General features: G+C 37.9%; 1 protein-coding gene across 7 annotated transcripts in view; it reads right to left on the bottom strand.

Moving 5' to 3' along the window:
• Positions 1-5463: 5463 nt before the first annotated feature.
• Positions 5464-22195, bottom strand: part of LOC109993170 (NACHT, LRR and PYD domains-containing protein 3-like) — a 35927-nt gene continuing 19195 nt past the window's right edge. For 2 of the 7 annotated variants that reach the window (XM_029279735.2, XM_065961154.1), the window contains 5 exons: positions 21968-22141; positions 21699-21872; positions 13930-14097; positions 13763-13809; positions 5464-9107 (listed from right to left, as the gene is read on the bottom strand). In XM_029279735.2, coding sequence (XP_029135568.2) covers positions 8560-9107; positions 13763-13809; positions 13930-14097; positions 21699-21872; positions 21968-22141 — 1111 coding nt within the window. In that variant the 3' untranslated portion in view covers positions 5464-8559. Of the gene's footprint in view, positions 9108-13762; positions 13810-13929; positions 14098-14232; positions 16330-16863; positions 18338-21698; positions 21873-21967; positions 22142-22195 lie in introns of those variants that run through there. The other 5 variants (XR_010667515.1, XM_065961157.1, XM_065961156.1 and 2 more) reach the window with 5 other exon arrangements.

Here is a 22195-nt window from a genome sequence, read left to right as displayed (position 1 = left end):
GGAGTTGAATATCGGGTTGGCCTCTTTGTTTGCACAGGCACTGATGAAAACACGCTAGTGTTTAATAAAATAACCACGATTATTTTGCATAATGGTAAAGTGTTTTTTGTTCTGGTTGAATATGGAACTTGTTTCCATGACCACTTTCATGCTTTCCAAGTGAGTGAAAGCATCCCAAGGAAGATTCTGGTTCAAGAAAGAGGCAAATTAAGACACTTAAAAGCTGCACTTTTGGAATCACGTTTGGAAATAAACCTTTTTGTAAACTTTATCCTGCCTGTATGAGTCATGCTTTTGGGTCCAGAATTTGTACTAACCATAACAAATATAACTTGGTACACATGTATTTATGCAGCAAAGTGAATGCAATGTCTGTGTTTAATAAAAAAAGGCATTGAAGTAATTTATATTGTGGGTGTTTTGTATTAATTTTCACGCAAAAACCTTTTTTGTTATAAAAGATTAACTCCATAAGTGTCAAATTTAACACAATATTTAGTGTTGACTGTTAACACCAAAAATAGTTTATGCAAGTTTAACTAGTTATTAATGAGTTATTTTTTCCCTATATGGGAGTAGCATTTTAACTCCCACATGAGTTTATATTTAACTCCTAAAAATAGTTTGAATATCAACTCCGAGAAAAGAGTTACTTTAACTAAGCCCTAGAGTTTATTCGATTGTCTCACATGTACACTCAAATTGAGTTGATTTTAACTCTTAGAGAGTTTATTCCTAAGGCCCGAATTTGCCGTGTAGGAGTAACTCAGACAAAATCAGAAGAAACAGCTGTACTGGTAAAAAAATGAGTGCAGTTACATGATATAACATCAAAATCAACATTCCCTGAGCCAGACAACGCTATTACCAGTTATAGCCTACTGATCAAATTAAGCGTATCTTGTGAAGCTGAGATCTAAAGTGACATAAAACATGTTTTTGATACATAAAGTGACACTTACAGTGAATACCTGTTCCGACCATATTGTCTAACTCAAAGTGTTGTTTCAAAGTAAAAATACTGTTAGTAGGAGTAACTCAGACAAAATCAGATGAAACAGCTGTACTGGTAAAAAATTAGCGCCGTTACATGAACTAACATCAAAATCAAAATTCCCTGAGCCAGACAACGCTATTCCCAGCTATACTGATCAAATTAAGCGTATCTTGTGAAGCTGAGATCGAAATTGACAAAAAAACATGTTTGTCAGACATAAAGTGTCACTTTATGTCTCAAAAGCATGTATGTGATTTTGATGTTATTTAATGTAACTATGGAGGACTAAAAGTGCCAAAATGAAATATATAAATATATAATTAATTAAATCATTAAATGTGTCATCAATAATTTAATATTGGAAATAAATCAAGAAATATATAAATAAATATATAATTAATTAATTAATTAAATGCATGTGCAATGCAGTTATTTCATGATGCACTGCTGGAGCAGGAAACATGAAATAATTAAATAAATAGTGGAATAAATAGATGTGTTTTTACATAGGATGAACGAACATTTTAAATAATTATTTAAACATTTATTTAATTATTTATGTATTTCATAAATTATTTATTTATATATTACCAATTTTAAATAATTAATGACACATTTAAATAATTATTTAATAATTTAATAACACATGCATTTAATTAATTAATTAATTATATATTTATTTATATATTTGTACCAGTACAGCTCTTTCATCTGATTTTGTCTGAGTTACTACTACTACCAGTATTTTTACTTTGAAACTTCACTTTGAGTTCGAAAATGTGGTCAGAACAGGTATTCACTGTAAGTGTGACTTTATGTCTCACAAAGATGTTTTATGTCAATTTTGATCTCAGCTTCACAAGATACGCTTAATTTGATCAGTATAGCTGGTAATAGCGTTGTCTGGCTCAGGGAATGTTGATTTTGATGTTATTTAATGTAACTGCGCTCGTTTTTTTTTACCAGTACAGCTGTTTCTTCTGATTTTGTCTGATTTACTACTACTAACAGTATCTTTACATTGAAACAACACACGGAGTAAATAGTAGCCAGAACAGGCAAGTGTCACTTTATGTCTCAAAAACATGTTTTATGTCACTTTCGATCTCAGCTTCACAAGATACATTTACTTTTGATCCGTATAGCTGGTAATAGCGTTGTCTGGCTCAGGCAATGTTGATTTTGATGTTATTTAATGTAACTGCGCTCAGTTTTTTACCAGTACAGCTGTTTCATCTGATTTTGTCTAAGTTACTCCTACTAACAGTATTTTTACTTTGAAACAACACTTTGGGTTAGAAAAAGTAAACAGAACAGGTATTCACTGTAAGTGTCACTTTATGTATCAAAAACATGTTTTATGTCACTTTCGATCTCAGCTTAACAAGATACGCTTAATTTGATCAGTATAGCTGGTTAAAGCGTTGTCTGGCTCAGAGAATGTTGATTTTCATGTTATTTCATGGAGCTAAGCTCATTTTCTTCTCAGTTGTTTCATCTGATTTTGTCTGAGAGATTGATGTTGCACACTTGATGAAATGACTCTCTGTCTTTTAAATGTTTAATGTAGAGCTCAGGAACTGTAAACACAAACAGAAGAGCACATTGTTGGGACACACGCTTCTGCACATCTCCATTTCACAGCACATTGACCTACAATGTGAATATACTGTTTGTCCGCGCAGAAGGACTCACAAAGTAGTACAATCCATCTTGTGGCGAAAATAGATAATAACACCTAAAGTATTTAAACTGTGCTTTCTGTCTGTATGTCTAACCCTGAGTCGCCAGAGCAAAATGTTGACATTTTACGTTTCTGCAAAATGTCAGAAACGTTGACTATGAACGTTTCGGAACGAAAAATACTTATCATTTCTACATTTCTAGAAACGTGCATATCCACGTTATAGATCTGACAGCTTGTAGCGCTTTGGGACATTGGGAAGGGAAATAGTGTGGGTTAAAGCTTTAAAAACAACTTTCTGCTTATGAAATATTGTAAAATAATGTTTATAATTTACTTAAAAAGGCATCAGGTAGGCTTTTTCAAGCCTGTTTTACAATTACATGGATCCATTTGTGTTCGTAGTCCCAAATCCTCAGTTATCATAAAGGCAGACTGTACATTACATCGCGTGTGTCGGCATTTGGCCATAATATATTTACTCATTCACTGTATAACCTAATTAGGCTACTATAACGTTCATTGAGAAAATATGATTTTTTTTTTAATGTGGCGTTCTGGGTTCCCTACTGTGCGCTATGGATACAATTAGAAGCTCTGATGACTCAGATTACTGCGTTCCTTTTAATTTTGATTCCAACAAACCCAAGTGATTATTGATCACTGTAACAGTACACTGCAATCATTTTATTAGCTTACTTTAATATAAATTATTTTAAACAGCTTTCACTTAAAAGAAATGCGAACGTGTTGCCATAACGACGCTAAGATGCCAGACGCCAGACCAACAGCTGCCGTAAATCGTTTTGTTTCTAGCGTAAACAATGTTCCACTATAGTTTGAGTTTGGAGTAGTTTGGAGATAGATTATAAAAATCGTTTTCACTTGTCCACAGGGCCTGTTGTATTGCAAAAACTTTGAGAAAAAGGCTGTCAAACATGTAGCACTTAGCAGGGACAGCACAGCGCCATTAAGTGTGTCGCGGAGGTTATGACCTCGAAGGTGGAAGAGGATTTCAGAGGAGCTTTTAATGTTAATATTTAATTTGCTTTTTCAGTACAATGCATTTCAGTCAAATGAAAAATAAATAAATGAAGTGCTATTTATTGTGGGTTGAATTTTGATTATTTTGAGCTGTAAGTACAAAGGTTGGAAACTGCCAGGCATTATGTGTCAACTATTTCTGTTGATATATGCAATTAAAATGGACAGCTGTTTATGTAGAGACCAGATTTTAAAGTTTTTTTCATTCATGAAGCTATAATGTAGAGTCTAGCGTAAGAACCTCAAATTATCAACCGTGCTATCGAGTGTGTGGGTAGATGGTGATGATATAGTGATATTACTGTAAAACTCTCAGGAACATTAAAACATATTTATTCAAAAAAATATACACACATCATTATCATAAAACAATAACAGGGAATGGGATTCAGGACAGGAATGAGCGTGGCTCCCAAGTTGGCTTCCATACATGTTTGCTGTAAAAGATTAACAAAAAGAAAACATAATTTTACATATTTAAAAAAAAAACTCAAATCAATAGTGTGTGTGAAAATACCTTCTTTTTCTTTCTTTTTTTACACTAATTCACCTCAAGCCTAGTCAATTACAGCCACCATTTAGCAGCTGGTTGTTCATATACAGCCACAATGTGAAGTTTAACTTTGATGATCTTTACTTTAAGTATTAGGCCTATCATTTTTTCTATTGTAATGGCCTACTAACAGCAGCTTACATTTTGGTATTATTCAGTCAGAGAACCTTGTTGAAAAATGCATTGAGTGGTACTATGATACTATAAACACAAATAACACAGCACAGCAAGAACGTTCATCATTCCTTCTTTCTAGAACTATACTTCAAAATATCTCAATTCCTTCAAACCTGAACTCCTAATTTCAAAAGGAGTGAAACAACAATTAGGATTGTTGTAGACCTGTGTCTCTGTTTTGGTCCACGTCTATGACTTTCCAATTGGGAATTAAATGAAAAGCCTGAAAATGGCTGAATACTTTACGGCCTGATAGATATTAGATATATATATGAAATGCATTCATTGTTAGAATACCTCAAACCTCTAAAACTGATCTGATATTTATTGTCTTAGCATGGTGAAAGAGACCACCCAATTAGAATAGGAGAGCACCATTTTAATAATTAACATCCATAGTAGACTACCAAAATATTGGAAATTACTTACTTGAACACAGTGGCTGTTTTCGAAACCACGTATTACATACTACTATCTAAATCAGTATGCAGTATATACTGTATACTGCATACTGCGTTCAACAGTAGTATACAGTATGACTGCCAGTCGTCGGTTATTTTGCAATATGCTTGGCCCGGTTAAACTGGTTTCCGGTCCTGGAATGCGGAAGTACGGCCCATCTGGAGGTAAACGCTGCTATGGTGTAGTGAAATAAGCTGACAAGTGCTTCATTTCGATTGTCCTTATTTAACATTTACATTTACCTGTGACATCGGGTCTAAGTTAATTCAGCGGTATTTGATTGTCATCAGGGCACAGTAAATGTAACGGAGACGGATCTCATTCATCTTGTAAAGGCTACATTCCATCATTCTTGTAATTCTGCTTTGATCAAACTGGGTGCCTTTTCATCAACTTGTTAATTGGTAGTATGTTTGTGTGTTTTACTCTGACTTTGATTATCGACCATGTAACAAAATAATTAACATAATTAAAAGCAAACAGTCAACAATCTCTCATATCTTCTGTCATTTATACATTACATTATGAAATATACGATTCAATCAATCAATCAATCAATCAATTTTTATTTGTATAGCGTCAACTCATAACAAGTGTTATCTCGAGACACTTTACAAAAAGCAGGTAAAATACCTTACTCTTTGTCTGTTAACATTACAAAAGAGCAGGTAAAAAGACCTTACTCATTGTTATGCTAAAAAAAGCAGGTAAAAGACCTTACTTATTGCTATGTTACAAAGATCTGGCCTATCCATCATGAGCACTTTTAGCAAAGCAGCAAAAGTTACAGTGGTAAGAAAAAACTGCCTTATTAAAAGGCAGAAATCTTCGGCCGGTTCCCTGGCTCATGACGAAACAGCCTTCACAGGCCTAGACCGCGCCAGGTTTGGAAAGGGATAGGGGGAGAGATGGGATAAGATGCAGGAAGAGGGATAGGGAGCAAGGGGGTGGGGGGAGGCAAACCGTCCATCAACAATCCAGTGGGGAGGGGGTTGTTCTGGCAGGCCGTCCATGAACGATCTGGTGGGGAGGGGGATCTCGATCTCGAGGAGCCTAAGAGAGCTCAAGAGCTCCCAGGAAAGTAGGTTGTTAGTGACTGAGATTTACAGATAGATACATGCAGTAACATGATGTATTGTATATGCACAGAGAGAGAGAGAGAGAGAAAGGAGCTCAAGGTGTCAGTTCCCCCGGTAGTCTGAGCCTATAGCAGCATAACTAAGAGCTGGTCTACACCAGCGCCAGCCCTAACTACAAGATTTATCAAAAAGGAAAGTTTTAAGTCTATTCTTAAAAATACAGACTGTGTCTGCCTCCCGGACCCTGGCTGGAAGATGATTCCAGAGGAGAGGAGCCTGATAACTGAAGGCTTTACCTCCCTTAGTACATTTAGAGACTGTAGGTACCACTAGCAGGCCTGCATTCTGGGATCGTAATGTTCTCGAAGGGTAGTACGGCACTAGTAGCTCCTTAAGATAAAATGGTGCCTGGCCACTTAGAGCTTTGTAAGTGAGAAGAAGGATCTTGAATTCTATTCTAGATTTTATAGGGAGCCAGTGCAGAGAGGCCAACACAGGAGTAATGTGGTCCCTTTTCCTAGTTCTAGTCAGTACACAAGCTGCAGCGTTCTGGACTAGTTGAGGAGTCTAGCGACTTACCAGAGCACCCTGACAAAAGAGAATTACAATAATCCAACATGGAGGTAACAAATGCATGAACTAGTTTTTCTGCATCATGTTGCGAGAGGATATTCCTGATCTTAGATATATTACGAAGGTGAAAATAGGATGTTCTTGAAATTTGCCTGATGTGAGAGTTAAAGGACATAGCTTGATCAAATAGAACTCCTAGATTCCTAACAGTGGTGCTAGATGCCAGGCTGATGTCATTAAGGACAGTCACATCATTAGAAAAAGACTTTCTGAGGTTTTTAGGGCCTAGCACAACAACTTCAGTCTTGTCTGAGTTAAGAAGCAAAAAGTGTCTAGTCATCCAGGTCCTAACGTCCTTAAGGCACGTTTCTAGCTTACATAACTGACTGGTGCCATCGGGCTTCATTGATACATAAAGCTGAGTATCATCTGCATAACAATGAAACTGTATGGAGTGTTTCCTCATAATATTTCCCAGAGGAAGCATATACATATATATATATATATATATATATATATATATATAATGTAAAGAGAATTGGTCCAAGCACTGAACCTTGTGGCACTCCATGGCTAACTTTGGTGTGCATAGAGGACTTGTCTTTAACATGTACAAACTGAGATCGGTCTGATAAGTAGGATTCAAACCAACTTAAAGCAGTCCCTGTAATTCCAAGTAAATGTTCTCGTCTGTGCAATAGGATTTGATGGTCAATAGTGCCAAAAGCAGAACTAAGATCTAACAAGACGAGCACAGAGAGAAGTCCCCTGTCTGAAGCTAGACGTAGATCGTTTGTAACTTTAACTATTGCAGTCTCAGTGCTATGGTGGACTCTAAATCCTGACTGAAACTCCTCAAATAAACTGTTGTCATGGAGAAAGTCACACAGCTGATTAGCTACCACTTTCTCCAGGATCTTTGAGATAAAAGGAAGGTTGGATATAGGCCTATAGTTAGCTAGAGTTCCTCAACCTGTTTCCTTGGAATCCCTCAGGAGGAGCTGGAAAACGTTGCTGGGTCGAAGGAAGTCCGGTTTGACTTAGTGCGCTTGCTTATTTCTGTCTGGCCCCAACAAGCGAAAAAAGGTTGTCTGTAGGGATCATTGTTTGTGTGCGGAATATAGTTAGTGTACCTAAGCTATCTTACAACCAGTTGATAAGTTACTAACTTAACTTGTGTATGTAGTGTGTCCATGTGTAGTTATATAAATATATATGAAGCAAACACACACACTATTAATGCTGTGTGTGTGTGTGTGTGTGTTGTTGGGTGTGTGTGTATGTGTGTGGGTGACAGTTAAAGTTAGCAACTGGTAGCAGTCAAGCTAGCAAATATGAAATTTGATTAGCCTTTATTAACAAATATAAAATGCCTAAGTGGATGGGAATATTAAGGAAATGGCAACAAACAGTATAATGACCAAATATACCATTTTGATACTTATGTTTGCCTCAGTATTACAAGAGAATAATGACAGGGGAGTAACAAGAATTTTCTTAAAATGCAATTACCACAACATTTTTAAAGGGACAGTAACCACAACAGAAGACCCCCACAAAAAGAGATAGACATGTTTAATACATTCCTTCCATATGTTGTGTCTTTGATTGACAGTTTTCAGTGAATAACCATCTTAATTTAAAATTCAAAAGATATGTTTACACCCTGTTAGATGGTAGCCATCTTGGATTTCTGGGTCAAAATGATGTCATAACATGAAACTGATGTCAGAACCAGAACCATCCGGCTCACTTTGATCCTGTTTGGATCACCCTGATCCATGAACAGATTTAAGGATTATCAAATCCAGATTATCAGAGCTTTTATTTTGTCACTCTTTTTTATTGGTGAGATCAGCACAATACAGACATTACAGAAAGGGGTCCATTATTCACAACCCCACCCCCCCATTACCACGCCCATCAACCATGAACCAGACCAGCTTGACAGAGTGATCAGAGTCAGCTGATCTTCAGTCAGCAGTGTTTATCAGACCGACACACCACACAGAGACACTGAAGAACCAAGAGACCAGAACATAAACCCAGGATAGAGAGGTTCAGTGAATGTGGTGTTGAAGGTGTGGAGGTGGATCAGTGTGTCAGAGGAGACTCTGTAGAAGGACAGAGAGCCAGCAGGACAGTCCACATACACTGCTACTCTGTTAGAGACAGAGGAGGAGGAGGAAGAGGAGATGTTTGTTTTTCTTTTATTGTGACAGACAGAGTAACCTCCATCAGAGCAGAACAGACTCCAGGAGTGGTCATTACATCCAAACACACATTCATTACTGTCTCCTCTCCTTATGATTCCTTTGTAACTCACTGATATATCAACCTCTCCTCTCCACTCGACCTCCCAGTAACAGCGACCACTCAGACCAATCCTACACAGCAGCTGAGGACACCAGTATTTAAATCTGTCTGGATGATCAGGATATGACTGATGCTCCTCTACACGTGTCACCTTCCTGTTGTTGTCAGACAGTTTGAGGGTTTTGTTGACTGTGTTTGTGTCCAGTTCCAGCTCACAGGCGTCTGATGGAGAGAACGAGACACAACACAGTTGCAGGTTATCATCTGTTCATTCATCAACAACTTTACTGACAGTTACTGAGAGTCAATCTAATTTACAGTTCATATTCAGCACTGAATGGTGTTTGACAGCACTGAAATGTAATAATCCACTTCTAATCAAGTTCAAATGGAGTTACCATGGCAGCCAGGATGTGTGGAGATAAGATGAATGGTGTAAGGACACACTCTCTAGCTTCTCACTGGGGTTGGTGACTGAATCACTTAACTGCAGAGTCAGGTGTGTTTGTGGCTGATTGGCCTTGATTAAAGCCTATTAAAGCTTATTTATACTCCTGGAATTCAGTGCTCTGTGCTGACTCATTATCTCACCTTCAGTGGTAGTGAGAGGTTCTCCCTGTGTTGTCGCTTGTTGTCTGTGTGTTCATAAACACAAACAAATAACTTTCTGTGTATTTGTGTCTATTGCTAAAATAACTTGGGGTGCTGGGTAGTTCATATACCCCAGCCTTTTGTGTTGAGTTTTTAGGCCTCCCTGGCAGCCTTCACTTTCGTGAATTGTTTCTGGGTCTCCCGGACAATTTAGTTTCGAGTCAGCTGCTTGGCAGCAGTGGTTTAGTTAATAATTTTCGGTGCATTAGTTAGAAGGGTGTTTTGGCTCTATACTATTTCATTGTTCCCTACCCCCTCTCCAGTCAATTGCTTGCGATTTTTGTGGTTATCCTTCTTGGATAACTTTAAGACACCCCTGGGTCCGCACCTGTGTCCCACTTTCCCGTTTTCCTGACAAATGGAGATCCAAATCAACAAACACATGCAGTGAATAAAGTACTAATCAAAGTGCAGCACAAAGAAGCTGTGAATCATCTGCTGTCTCCAACTGTTCAGTCCTCAGAGGCCATATTTAGCACAAACAGGAGCCTCATTTCCACTTTCACTGTCACACACAATGTGATGTACTCACACCCTGAATCATCTGTATGCTCATCAATCCTTGTGTCTATGGCTGGGAGATCAAACTGTCTCCACTTTGGGAGACAATTGATGTCAATAACAACAATAAACTTTGTAAATGTTTACTGGAGAAAGCTGGAACAGCAGGTATATGAAGCTACAGCTGTAGGAACTCTGCAGGGCTAAAATATAACAGAAACACAAGAACTCAAAGGCTACATGTTTTCAAATGAATGCATCACTGCGTGAAAATGTTCCTGATGAACATAAAAAGAGAACACATAACTAATTCATAATTTCAAAGTGGTGCAGAAAACCTTCAAATTGTGCATAAATATCGATCAAATTGAGCGAAAGACATTTCTGGTGCTAAAAATGTTCTGGGTGGGAGACCTCCAGACCTCCTACAAAGATGTTTTTCAAAGAATAGACATAGACTAAACTTGTCGGCACAGTTTTTGTGCATTTAAAAACATTACACAGGGAAATAAGTTTGGTTGAACTGGTCAGTAACTTGCAAATTAGTCTTAAGATCAGTATGAAAAAAATGGTGATAAAATCGTGATTTTGCCCCCAAAAAATTGTGATAACATATTTTTTCAATATCGCCCACCCTAACCCTATTTTTTTCAGAAATGGGGAGTGATTCAAAAACTAACAACCACCTACCATCCTCAAACCAATCTTACTGAAAGGGTTAATAGAACTCTAAAGACCATGATGGCTTCATATCAAGATGGTGGCGCGCACAGACACTGGAGCCTGGAGCTCTCAGACAGCAAGCAGCAATTTTCCCAAAAATAGGATCTACACACGAACTGAAATGATAAATCTTAAACACGCTTCAACTACTAATACTCCTGAAGGATTTGGCTCATTCCCCTACGGAGATAACTCGCTCTACCGATTGCAAAGCTGGAACGACGATCGGTCGAACAGAGAGGAAACAACGGAGGCGATGCGAGAGGAGGCAGAAGCGAGGCAGACGAGCCAGTGAAGTGTCTGACGTAACTAGGACAGAGATAATATACTGCTCCTTTTAAGTTTATAACGTGTACATCTGGAGAGAATTTGTATCTGAAGGAGATTTAGGAGTCCCTTCAAGTTGAATGTTTACATTGAGGTGTTGTGTAATAGTATTGCCAAATATGGATGTGTTACATGATGTTTTTTATGACCCATGACGAAAAGCAGATGTTTAGGTGCATATAGGTGATTGTCTCTGTATGTTGGAGAGAGATCATTATTTGGCTTCTTGATCCTCCTGGTCAGACGTGACCAGTGACTCTGTTTCTTGCTTAAATAAAATTATACTCTTTGAAAGCAAGTCAGTCTCAACGGCAAATTTCTTCATCATCAAACATATCAACAACAAGGAAATCCACATCACCGGCATCCGGGCTAGGCTGGCTAGCTCCGCACACAGCTGCACTACCGAGCCTCTTTCTCGCTAATGCCGTCAACTAAGTCGATGAGATTACATGACAAGAGGGGGAGGTGTGTATGTGTGTACATTAATAACAGCTGGTGTACCGATACCACCATAACCCAGAGACACTGCTGCCCAGATCTGGAGTTTTTAATGCTCAGATGCAGACCCTTTCATCTGCCAAGAGAATTCACCGCAGTGTTCATCGCAGCAGTATATGTTCCCCCCTGGGCTAACACCAAAATAGCCATGAGCATACTGCATGACAACATCATCAGACAGCAAAACAAACACCCAGATGGCATCTTTATTGTGGCAGGAGAATTCAATCACTCCAATCTTAAGTCTGTACTGCTGAGATTTTACAAGAATGTGGACATTAAAACAAGGAACAGCAAGACACTTGACCAGGTTGACAAATATCCCTGGTGCATAAAAGGTACACTCATCCCCCCATCTTGGACAATCTGACCACCTATCCCTGTTCCTGACCCCAGCACACCAACAAAACCCAAAATAAAGACAGTACAGGTCTGGAGTGAGGAGGCTTCATCAGCACTCCAGGACTGTTTTGAGGACACCATGTGGGAGGAAACAGACATCGAGATCCACACCTCATCAGTATTGTCTTATATTAACTTTTTCATGACTTCGGAAATTCATGGAGACACTGGTACTGTCCCACATCAAATCCTGCATTCCCGCTGGTTTTGATCAACACCAATTCGCCTACAAGACCAACAGATCCACAGACGACGCCATCTCACTTGCACTGCACACTGCCCTCACCCACCTGGAACAGTCGAACACCTTTGTCAGAATGTTGTTTGTTGACTTCAGCTCCGCATTCAACTCCATCCAGCCTAGCAAACTGGTCAGCAAACTGCACACACTACAGCTAGGAACCCCCCTCTGTCTGTGGATCCAGGACTTTCTAACTAACAGACCTCAGCATGTCAGGCTGGGAGACAGCATCTCCTCCACCATCATCCTCAACACCGGTCTACCCCAAGGTTGCATCCTCAGTCCAATCCAGACACCATCATTGTAGGTGGTGCACCTCAACACACAGAAAACCAAGGAAATAATTATCGACTACAGAAAAAAGCAAAAAACACTCCACAACAGTCTGCACATAAACCAGGAAGAGGTGGAACGTGTTGCCAGCTTTAAGTTCCTGGGAGTGCACATATCAGAGGACCTGAGCTGGAACCTGAACACCTCACACATAATAAAGACAGCAACACCTCTTTTTCCTGAGGACCCTGAGACGTAACAGACTTCCTCGCGATCTGCTCAACCCATAAACACCCCCCCCCCCAACAAGACGGGAATACAATGTGCAATAATTACCTAACTGCTGCTAACTGTTCAATGTTACTTGTGCAATAACTTTTTAATTCACTGCTTTATAATTGTTTATTTATTTACTCAGGCACTGAACTTTAACTTTAACTGTCTATTTATTTATTCATTCATTGCACTAAATATGTTTATTTACTCATCCAGTCACAGCACAATAACAACTGTATATACTCTATCACTGCACTATAACTTCATTTATCTGCACTATAGCTCTCTATATATATTTGTTTACCTAATCAGTCCCTGCACAATAATAACTGTATATATTCTTTCAGTCACCAAAACTGTCTATTTATTTAGTATTATTACTATTCATGAACAGCAATTGCTCTGGCCACTTCTCACAAACATATTTGTCTTTCATATAACCACAAATATATTTTTATATAGGTGAACTGTTTTTGTAAACCCTGCTGTATAGGATTGCTGCTAACGAAGTTTTGTTGTGTCCTGTATACAATGATAATAAAGATTCTATCTATCTATCGATCTCAAATACAACCACCGAGACTAGGATAAGATTTGCCATTAAGGACACACACCCTCAGAACTAATGATAGGAAGAATACTTTAAAGACCTCTGGAAAGGTTAACTCAAGCACCCAACCCAGCTCAACAAGGAAAGACAAGACACTATTAATGTGGTGAATGTCAAACCCTTCTTTTGGGGCTTCACCCCTGATGCTGCTTTCTTTTCTTTTCAATGGAATTGCACAGGTTATAGGTCACACTAAAGGTAGAAACAATAGATTTTTGAGTAACAAAAACTGCATGTTGTCCATTTTGTATTTTATATTTCAACTCACTTGAGTTTCCATCACCCTCGTTTTTTATCATCACTCTGTGTTACTTCCAGCCCTCATCCAACATGCTGCTGTGTTCTGATGAATAGAAATTAAAACACACTCACACTTCCTCAGACCAGGATCCAGTCTGTGCAGTCCACCATGGTCCAACCTGGAGGAAGAAACCAGATCAGAATCTACTTCATACATCTTCATTTAAATCCACCATCAGACAAGAAGCAGAGTTCATCATTCAGAAACAGTGAGACAGCTTCTGTGCGTCTGTGTGTACCTCAGTGTCTCCAGTCTGCAGTGTGGATCCCCCAGTCCAGCAGACAGCAGCTTCTCTCCTCTTTCCCCTGGATGATTGTAGCTCAGGTCCAGCTCTCTCAGGTGGGAAGAGCTTAGAGCTGAGGCCAGAGATGCACAACCTTCTCCTGTGATCAGACATTTTGACAGACTACACACACACACACACACACACACACACACACACACACACACACACACACACACACACACACACACACACACACACACACACACACACACACACACACACACACACACACACATTTGTCTCCACATCCTCATGAAGGACTTTCCTACTATGTTTGCTTTCGTAATGTGTTGTTCGTGAACGATTCGTTTAAAAAGACCGAATCTTATGGGTGAACGAACTGAATTGAATCACATGTGTAGTGGAAAAATAATATCCGTCTGTCGTTTTCATATGAACTTAAATGATTTAGATGTTCGTGAGTCATTTAGCAATTAAAAACTGTTTCTCTGTATGGCCTTGGTCTGTATCTCCAACAGGAACTCTCCTCATTATCTGAGTACAGCTTGATCCTAAATCAGTGCCCTCCGGATGAAGGAGTTTCTGTTGGTGTTCCTCTGTACCAGGTACCTTTATGGAAAGAAGGTTGCATAAATAAATCATCAGGCAAACTAGCAGAAGGCGTAGTCACAAGGGCAAGCTGAAACCAATGACGATGTATTATTCATGTGTATATATATAATATACCTACACACTCATGTATATGCTAAATACCTACACCCTGTGAAAATATAAATATGCTTTGCAACCAGGACTGCCCCGGGAATCTTTGATGCACTTGTGACTGATGTTGCTTTTGTCGCTGATTACCCCTTTTGCAAAAGAACTCTTTACTATATGCAATAAAATACACAACGACAAAAGACTTTGACTTGAGAGCTTTCATTACCAATAGGAAAATCCACAACACTTGCTGAAATAGGGAATTCTTTTTATAACTCATCAGATTTTATTCTATTAAGGAAAAAGGCTATGCCCATATAAGGGTTGTGGCAGATTTGATTGACAGCTCTGCGCGCTGCATATGTCTGTCAGTTCAGGAGCAGGTCAGGAGGCTATGTAGCAGCTTGAGCCGCCTGATTTCTCGTCTATTTTACTTCGTTTGGAGAGTTTGTTTAACACATATCTGACAACATACATGGCTTGCTGTGCGGTTAACAGACCATCCAACAAGTTGATGCGTCAGTTTTTTTCAGTAAGTGATATAGTAGTGTTATATTTATGGACCGAGCTTGTTTAGCGTTAGCTTGTAAACCAGTCGGCTAACTGTACTCAGTGTAGCCCATTATTTACGGCCAATGGTTTAGCCGATCAAGACTCCCATTCATGCCAAAGAAGCTAATGTTAACATATCTAGCCAGCACTATTAAACTGGGGAAAAAGTCATTCTGAATTGTTAGAAATGTTTGTTGTTAAGATGTTGTTGTTGAAAATAATGAGTTTGTGTGATGTTAGAAGCTAAAGGTTCACCTCGGTGGTTAACCGCAGACTGTAAATATGGTTATCTGACGTTATGATGAATGTTATACTCCACGTAAATGTCGACATTAAAAAACAAACTTTGTGTAGTACTTATCCGTCAGTACTTAACATAAACATAACTCAACTGAACCTAATATGCTGTAGGTTATAGAGGATGACATTAAAGTTACATGCTTGACGTAGTGTCTTAAGATTTGTGCAAACTGTTACCAAATTTAAAAAACAATTCACTTTGTATGAGTTCAGAGAAAATTTAATATGACTATTAATATAGTTCTTAATCGTTACAGATACTCTTAAACAGAATATAGCAGTAGAAATATAAAATAAAAATAAGATATAAAGCAATTAGTGCAAGAAATAGTTTGAAGAATACAGCCATGTACCGAACTCATGTTAATAATAAATGAGCTACTGTATGTTCTGTACTAAAGCACAGAGAGTTGGGACCTGTTAATGATTTAAATAATTCAGTTAGTATTTGTTTCATGTTAAGATGAAGTACTATCTACTATAAATTGCTTAATTTTTCCTCACACAAAATCTGAGGCAATTTGATGTGGAATATCATTGTGCAAGAGAGTGCTGAAAATAGCATGATTACAATAAGGTTTATCTTATTAACTTTGAATAGATGTTGATTACCTGAATACTGTACCTTTGTTGTCTGGGTAGTACGGTGTTGAATTCATAAATGTGCTCTTACACACAGATGAATACAGAAAATGCACAAAAAAATGATTTAATGAATAACTGCTATTTTCTCTCTTTCTTTGCCATCCTGAAGACCCCGCACTAAACGTCCATGTTCTCCTGGATCCATGTCACATGCTCAAGCTTCTTCAGAACGACATAACCACAGTCAAAGTTCTGGTGAGAGAAGATGGCCAGCAGATAAGACGGCAGTACATCAACGAGCTCCACAGGCTTCAGGAGGAGGAGGAGGGTTTGCACCTTGGAAGACTGTATTCATGCTTCAGCTGCTCAAATAAAAATAGATCTCCTCCTAACAACTTGCAATCAAACTATTTTTTTCCCATTTTAAAACCCTTTGTCCAGTGTAGATGGGAGTAGTTGATATTATGTGATATTGATCTGGGAAGACTACATTTCTAAATCATTTTTAACTGTGTTTTTATTCACAAGTTATTGATTTTATTTACTCTCGATGTATCTTGATTTAAGAATGGGGCTGTGTTTAAGGGCAAATTTTGCAATGACACTGTTCCATCCCATTTTAAGAAATGAACTGAATTAGTATTTGGTAAAAAAAAAATGTCAAAAGAATAAAAAGTTGTGTAAAAGTAGACTTCCTTCCCTTAGCTATTGAGTTGAGCATTAATGCACATTTTAGTCTTGTCATTTCAAATCTGAAATGTATACTCATAAGTAGACACAAAGGAGTGCATTTATATAGAAATATTTATTTAATCTGAAAAACCACATTCAAAAAGCCTGTTTTTACAGCAGAGATTAACATGTTTACAGCTTGGTACAAAAAAAACCAAATAGGTCTGATTAGCTCATGTCTCGATCGACACACACTGTACGGGGGTCATTTGATTTGATGAAGGATTAGAGTTATTCACAATAAGGCGTGTAGCTGACCAGCTTGACAGGCGGGCACGGTGTAACGGTTTGTCACGAGGTTTAAAACCCGCCTCAGCTCCAGCTCCAGCTCTCAGCCTGTGGGTGACATCACTCAGGCCATCCGGGGGAGACCTCCCTTGCAGCGAGCTATTGAAGAGAAGCAACCGAAGTCCACCCCAGAAGAACCAACAAATGCAGATGTTGTTGAGGCTCAGGTTTCTTTCTCTGTCTCTGCAGCTCTCTGGGCACCTCGACGGACCAGTCACCAATAATCCACACTGTGTCTATAGGAGAAATACAAAGGTGTTCAATTAATGCCTCAGACAAGACAAAATGTACAGTTAACTACATGTGACATCTCAGGGTGTTTTTTTTTGTTATTAGCCACATCTGCAGGAATAATATTGGACAAGGTAGCTGCAACTCATAATAATAGATGCCAGTCTTAAAACACTATTTTTTCTAATACTTAAAGTTTTTGTGTGAAGCTGACACTGGCCACAGACTCCATGACTTCACGGGGTCCTATAGAAAACAAATGTCTTATAATAAATACAAAATAATTATTTTTCAATTGTCATGTTCACCGTCATCGCTGTTGACATCAGTAAATATAAGTCCAAGCCATTCCTCTTTTTGTCAGAACAGTAAAATGAACTGTATGCATTGTAATATTGATTTCTTCTGGATGTCTCAAATATTTATTTACAGTCTATGGTCTAACAGTAGTTTTATCAACAACGAAAAGAAAAAAGATGCCAAAGCTCTTGTCTTTTAAAGTTTAAAACAGACTTCTTATCCTTAAACATGTTCTTACACCCAAGTAATGATTTGTAACACAATGTGAGAATTTAAATGTAAAGATTAGCCTCAAAATGTTTCTTACATGTTATGATAAATCTTTGCTAATGTATTGCTCTGCTAACCCTGACAAAGTCAAACTGCTCTGATAAATAACTAATAACCATAATTGTATATTTAAAAAAGTGTAGTTTTAAAACTTTAATTAAATATTTGGGTTGAATATAATTCGTTTTAACTGTGTTGTAGAAAAGTTAAATGTTAACTTACTGTTTATAGAGTTTTCTCAGGACGAGCAGGAAAGCAGTAGGGGATGATAGCAGCCTAGCCGTTAGCTATGCTGTGAAGTGGACTGCTAATGTTGAGCTGAATGGGCGGAGTTAAGTCCCGCCGGTCCCGCCTTACTACTGTTGCTAGGTTGATCCGAAGTTAGGTTGAGACTGCAAATCCAATATGGATGCGGCCGTCGATTGGACTCATTTGCTGCCTATGTAACAGACGGGTCAGGGTTTGTCCAGTAATATTTACAGTCTATGGTGGTAACATACGGTAACTAACATACAGTAACTAAACCTTTAAACCACTCATTAAAAGCACGACCATAAACCACGTTACTTGGTGGCTGACTGTTCAGATTGTATGAGATTGCTCCGTCTTCTATGTCTCATGGTGCTAAAAAAATTGTTGCATATGCTCGGACAATTTCCGTGTTTACGTTAGTGAGACCACAAGCTCACGACTGGAGGTGACTTACAGGCAGACAAAACTGAAAGGGACTGGACTTGGTTTTATTCATTTGAATGTGCACAGTTTAACCTCTAAACTTGATATGATGCGTATTTGGGCGCATTCAACTGATGCAGATGTTATTGTTTTATCTGAATCATGGTTGAGTAAATCGGTTATGGACAAAGACATTGGTATTGAGGGTTATAATGTTTTTAGGACTGATCGACCTAATGGGGGAGGAGGGATTGCTATTTATGTAAAAACTAAGTTTCATGTATAAAGTCCTACTGTCCAAATCACTGAGTAAACAATTTGAATTCCTGGCTCTTGAGATTTCAAAAAGGCTTCACATTACTGTTGCAGGCTGCTATAGAACACCTTCAGCAGTCAGTGATGCACTTCCCTCTTTAATGAACTTCACATCAAAAGTAAATGCTAATGAAATTGTTGTTAATGGTGATTTTAATTGGAACTGGATGACTTCAGTGTCCGATGATTTTAAGGCACAATTTGACGCATTGAATCTTTTTAAGATTGTTAATAAACCAACTCGACCCAATCTGAAAGGTCCTATTAAATCATCTTTGGTTGATCTCATTTTAACTAATGTTCCTGACAAGTATTCTCCTGTGTCCATCTTTGCAAACGATATCAGTGACATCTGTGCTATTGCCACAGTGAGAAACACCAAGATCCCCAAATCCAAAACCACAGATCATTATTTAAAGAAATATGAAGCGTTTTGTGGAACAGGGATTTTTTCATGACCTCTTTGCCTTTGACTGGGAGAAAATTAATCTTATTGTTGATGTTGAGAGTGCATGGAAGTATTTTTATAATGGTTTTGTAGGTATTGTTGATAAACATGCTCCTTTCAAAAAAATCAGGGTAAAAGGTTGTGATACTGCATGGTTTACTCCTGACCTATCTGTGTTACTGAATGAGCACAATGCAGCTTGGGCTAAAGTGCGGGGTTCTGGCCTAAACTTCGATTGGTTGATTTTTAGACAACTGCGGAATGCTTGTATGGTAGTGTTTTGTGCTGTAGTGTTGTGTATGAGTGTGTTTTGTGTTTGTTTCTCTCTCTCCCTCTCCTGTTGCTCGCAGGTTGGTGCTCTCCCTACAGCTGGTGATTGAGCTCACCTGATGTCGCTTAGAAATCAAGGGACTCAGCAATAAAAGAAGAAGAGAGAAGGAAGCAGTGGGTCAAATTGTGATTGGGAGGAAGCAAGAGCTTAACTTACTTCTTCAGTGGAAGAAGGGTGTAGCCATAGTTAATATTTTCTTTTGTTAAATAGGATTTTGTGTTGGTGTTTAATTTTATCAGTGTTTGTCTTCTATTTAGTTATTCTTGAAAGAAGCTTATTTTCAGTTAAATTGTGTATCCAGTTAAAGTTGGTAAAAAAAAATATTTGTTCGTTTTTCTAAATACCCGTCTTTTTTCTTCATTCCCAATTTTCAATTATTATTGTTACTCCCCTCCCCCTTAGCCATTTCGGGAAATGTAACAGGTAGCATCAAAAAAGTTACGGAGAGCATTTCCATAGTGAAACTTCCACTAATCTCAATAATACCAGGTTGTTCTGGAAGACTATAAAGTCATTATCTGGAAATAGGAAAGGTGTAGAACTTCCCCCTTGCATTGTCAAGGACTCTCAAAACATTGCTGACAAAGCAACAATGCTTAATTTATTCAATGAGCACTTTATTGCCTCTGGGTCCCTGTTTGAAACAGTAAACCATGTGCAGACTAAATCCCCTGTCCATTCTGTACATCATGAAACTGTTCCTCTTTTATCTGATTTTAGGCCAGTTATCGTTGCTGAGGTGCACAAAGTCCTCAGACTTTTAGAAATAAAGACACTTGGTTTCACGAACTATACTTCTATGTATTCTCCTATCCATCAAAATCCTGATTTGAAAAAAACATTTAACATCAATTAATATAAATAAATGGACAAGTTTCGACATAAAACAATTTAGAGATTTGTTTCATAAAAACTTACAACCAAAATCATTCATTGACTTAAAAACTGAATATGGCGTCCCGAACACAGATTTTTTTTAAATATCTACAGATTCGGAATGTTGTTGGATCACTAATCAAAGAAAAAAAGTTACGCTTTGGATTATCAGAAATGGAGGATACATTCATTTCCTCAATAACAATTAAAGGTAAAATTAGCGAAGTATATGGTATCCTATTTACAACGGGTCATTCATGTTTTCTAACTTTATTAAATATCTGGGAAAAGGACCTAGGGTTGTTTTTAAATGAAAATATTTGGTCAAACATTTGTGAAAGAATACATTTCCCATATACAAGTTACAAAATCAAGGAAGCTAATTTAAATTTCATTCATAAATTCTATCTCACCCCAATAAAGATGCATAAAATCTCAGAAGATAACTCACCAAAGTGTCTGTGATGTAAAAATGAAGATGGAACATTTTTGCACATGTTTTGGCAATGTGATGTGCTGAAGGATTTTTGGAAGTCTATTCATTCCTTTACTAAATCTGTTTTGGAAATGGAATTTGATTTAAACCCTTGTCTGTATTTATTAAATGACTCCCCAGATTTTCAGTTAGATAGGAAAAAAAAATGCAGAATATGACATTTATAACATATTTTGCCAAGAAATGTATATTACTTTTTTGGAAAAATGAATCTCCGACAACCTTTAAGTTGTTTTTGGATCAACAGTCACAGTTCTTACCGTTACAGAAACTAACCTTGGAAAAATATAACCGTGGCCATATTTTTCAGGACTTTTGGCTTCCATTGATCTGTTGCTTGGAGGAATTTTCTAAAGGTTGTTAACAACGATAATGCCATGATGCTATGATGTTATGATATCTAATTATTATTATTATTATTTATTTTTTTGTCTCGTCTTACTATTTTTACTATTATTACTGTTAGGATTGTTTTTCTTGTTTTTTGCTTAGTTTTTCTGTGTATGCATTTATTGACTCTTCGAAGGCCTTCGATACTGATACAACGACCATGCAATTTTAAAAAAGAGACTTTTTTCTTTTGCTGCAAAAAAAACAACTTGTTGCTGCTACTTTCATGCCTGATTGATTATGGTGATGTTTTATATATGCACACTAACCTGAGAGTATCCAGTCTACAGAGTGGACTCTTTAGTCCAGCAGACAGCAGCATCACTCCGGAGTCATGCAGGTTGTTGTTGCTCAGGTCCAGCTCTCTCAGACTAGAGGACTGGGAGCTGAGGACTGAGGACAGAGCTTCACAGCTTCTCTCTGAGAGGCTACAGACACTCAGCCTGAAGTGGATTTTCAACCAATCATTAAAATGATTATTACATTAAGTGATACAGTGCTTGGATTGTCATTTTTTTTTAAATACCTGCACACTAACCTGAGAGTTTCCAAACTGCAGAGTTGACTCTTAAGTCCAGGAGACAGCAACTTCACTCCAGAATCATGCAGATTGTTGTTGGTCAGGTCCAGCTCTCTCAGACTACAGGACTGGGAGCTGAGGACTGAGGACAGAGCTTCACAGCTTCTCTCTGAGAGGTTACAGCCACTCAGCCTGAAGAGGAGTTTTTTGTATAAAAATGAAAATATCAAATAAATAAGTACATGC

Source organism: Labrus bergylta, chromosome 12, assembly GCF_963930695.1.
Source record: "Labrus bergylta chromosome 12, fLabBer1.1, whole genome shotgun sequence".
Lineage (NCBI taxonomy): Eukaryota > Metazoa > Chordata > Actinopteri > Labriformes > Labridae > Labrus > Labrus bergylta.
Note: the sequence above shows the minus strand (reverse complement) of the source record. Positions and strands in the feature narration are given on the sequence as shown.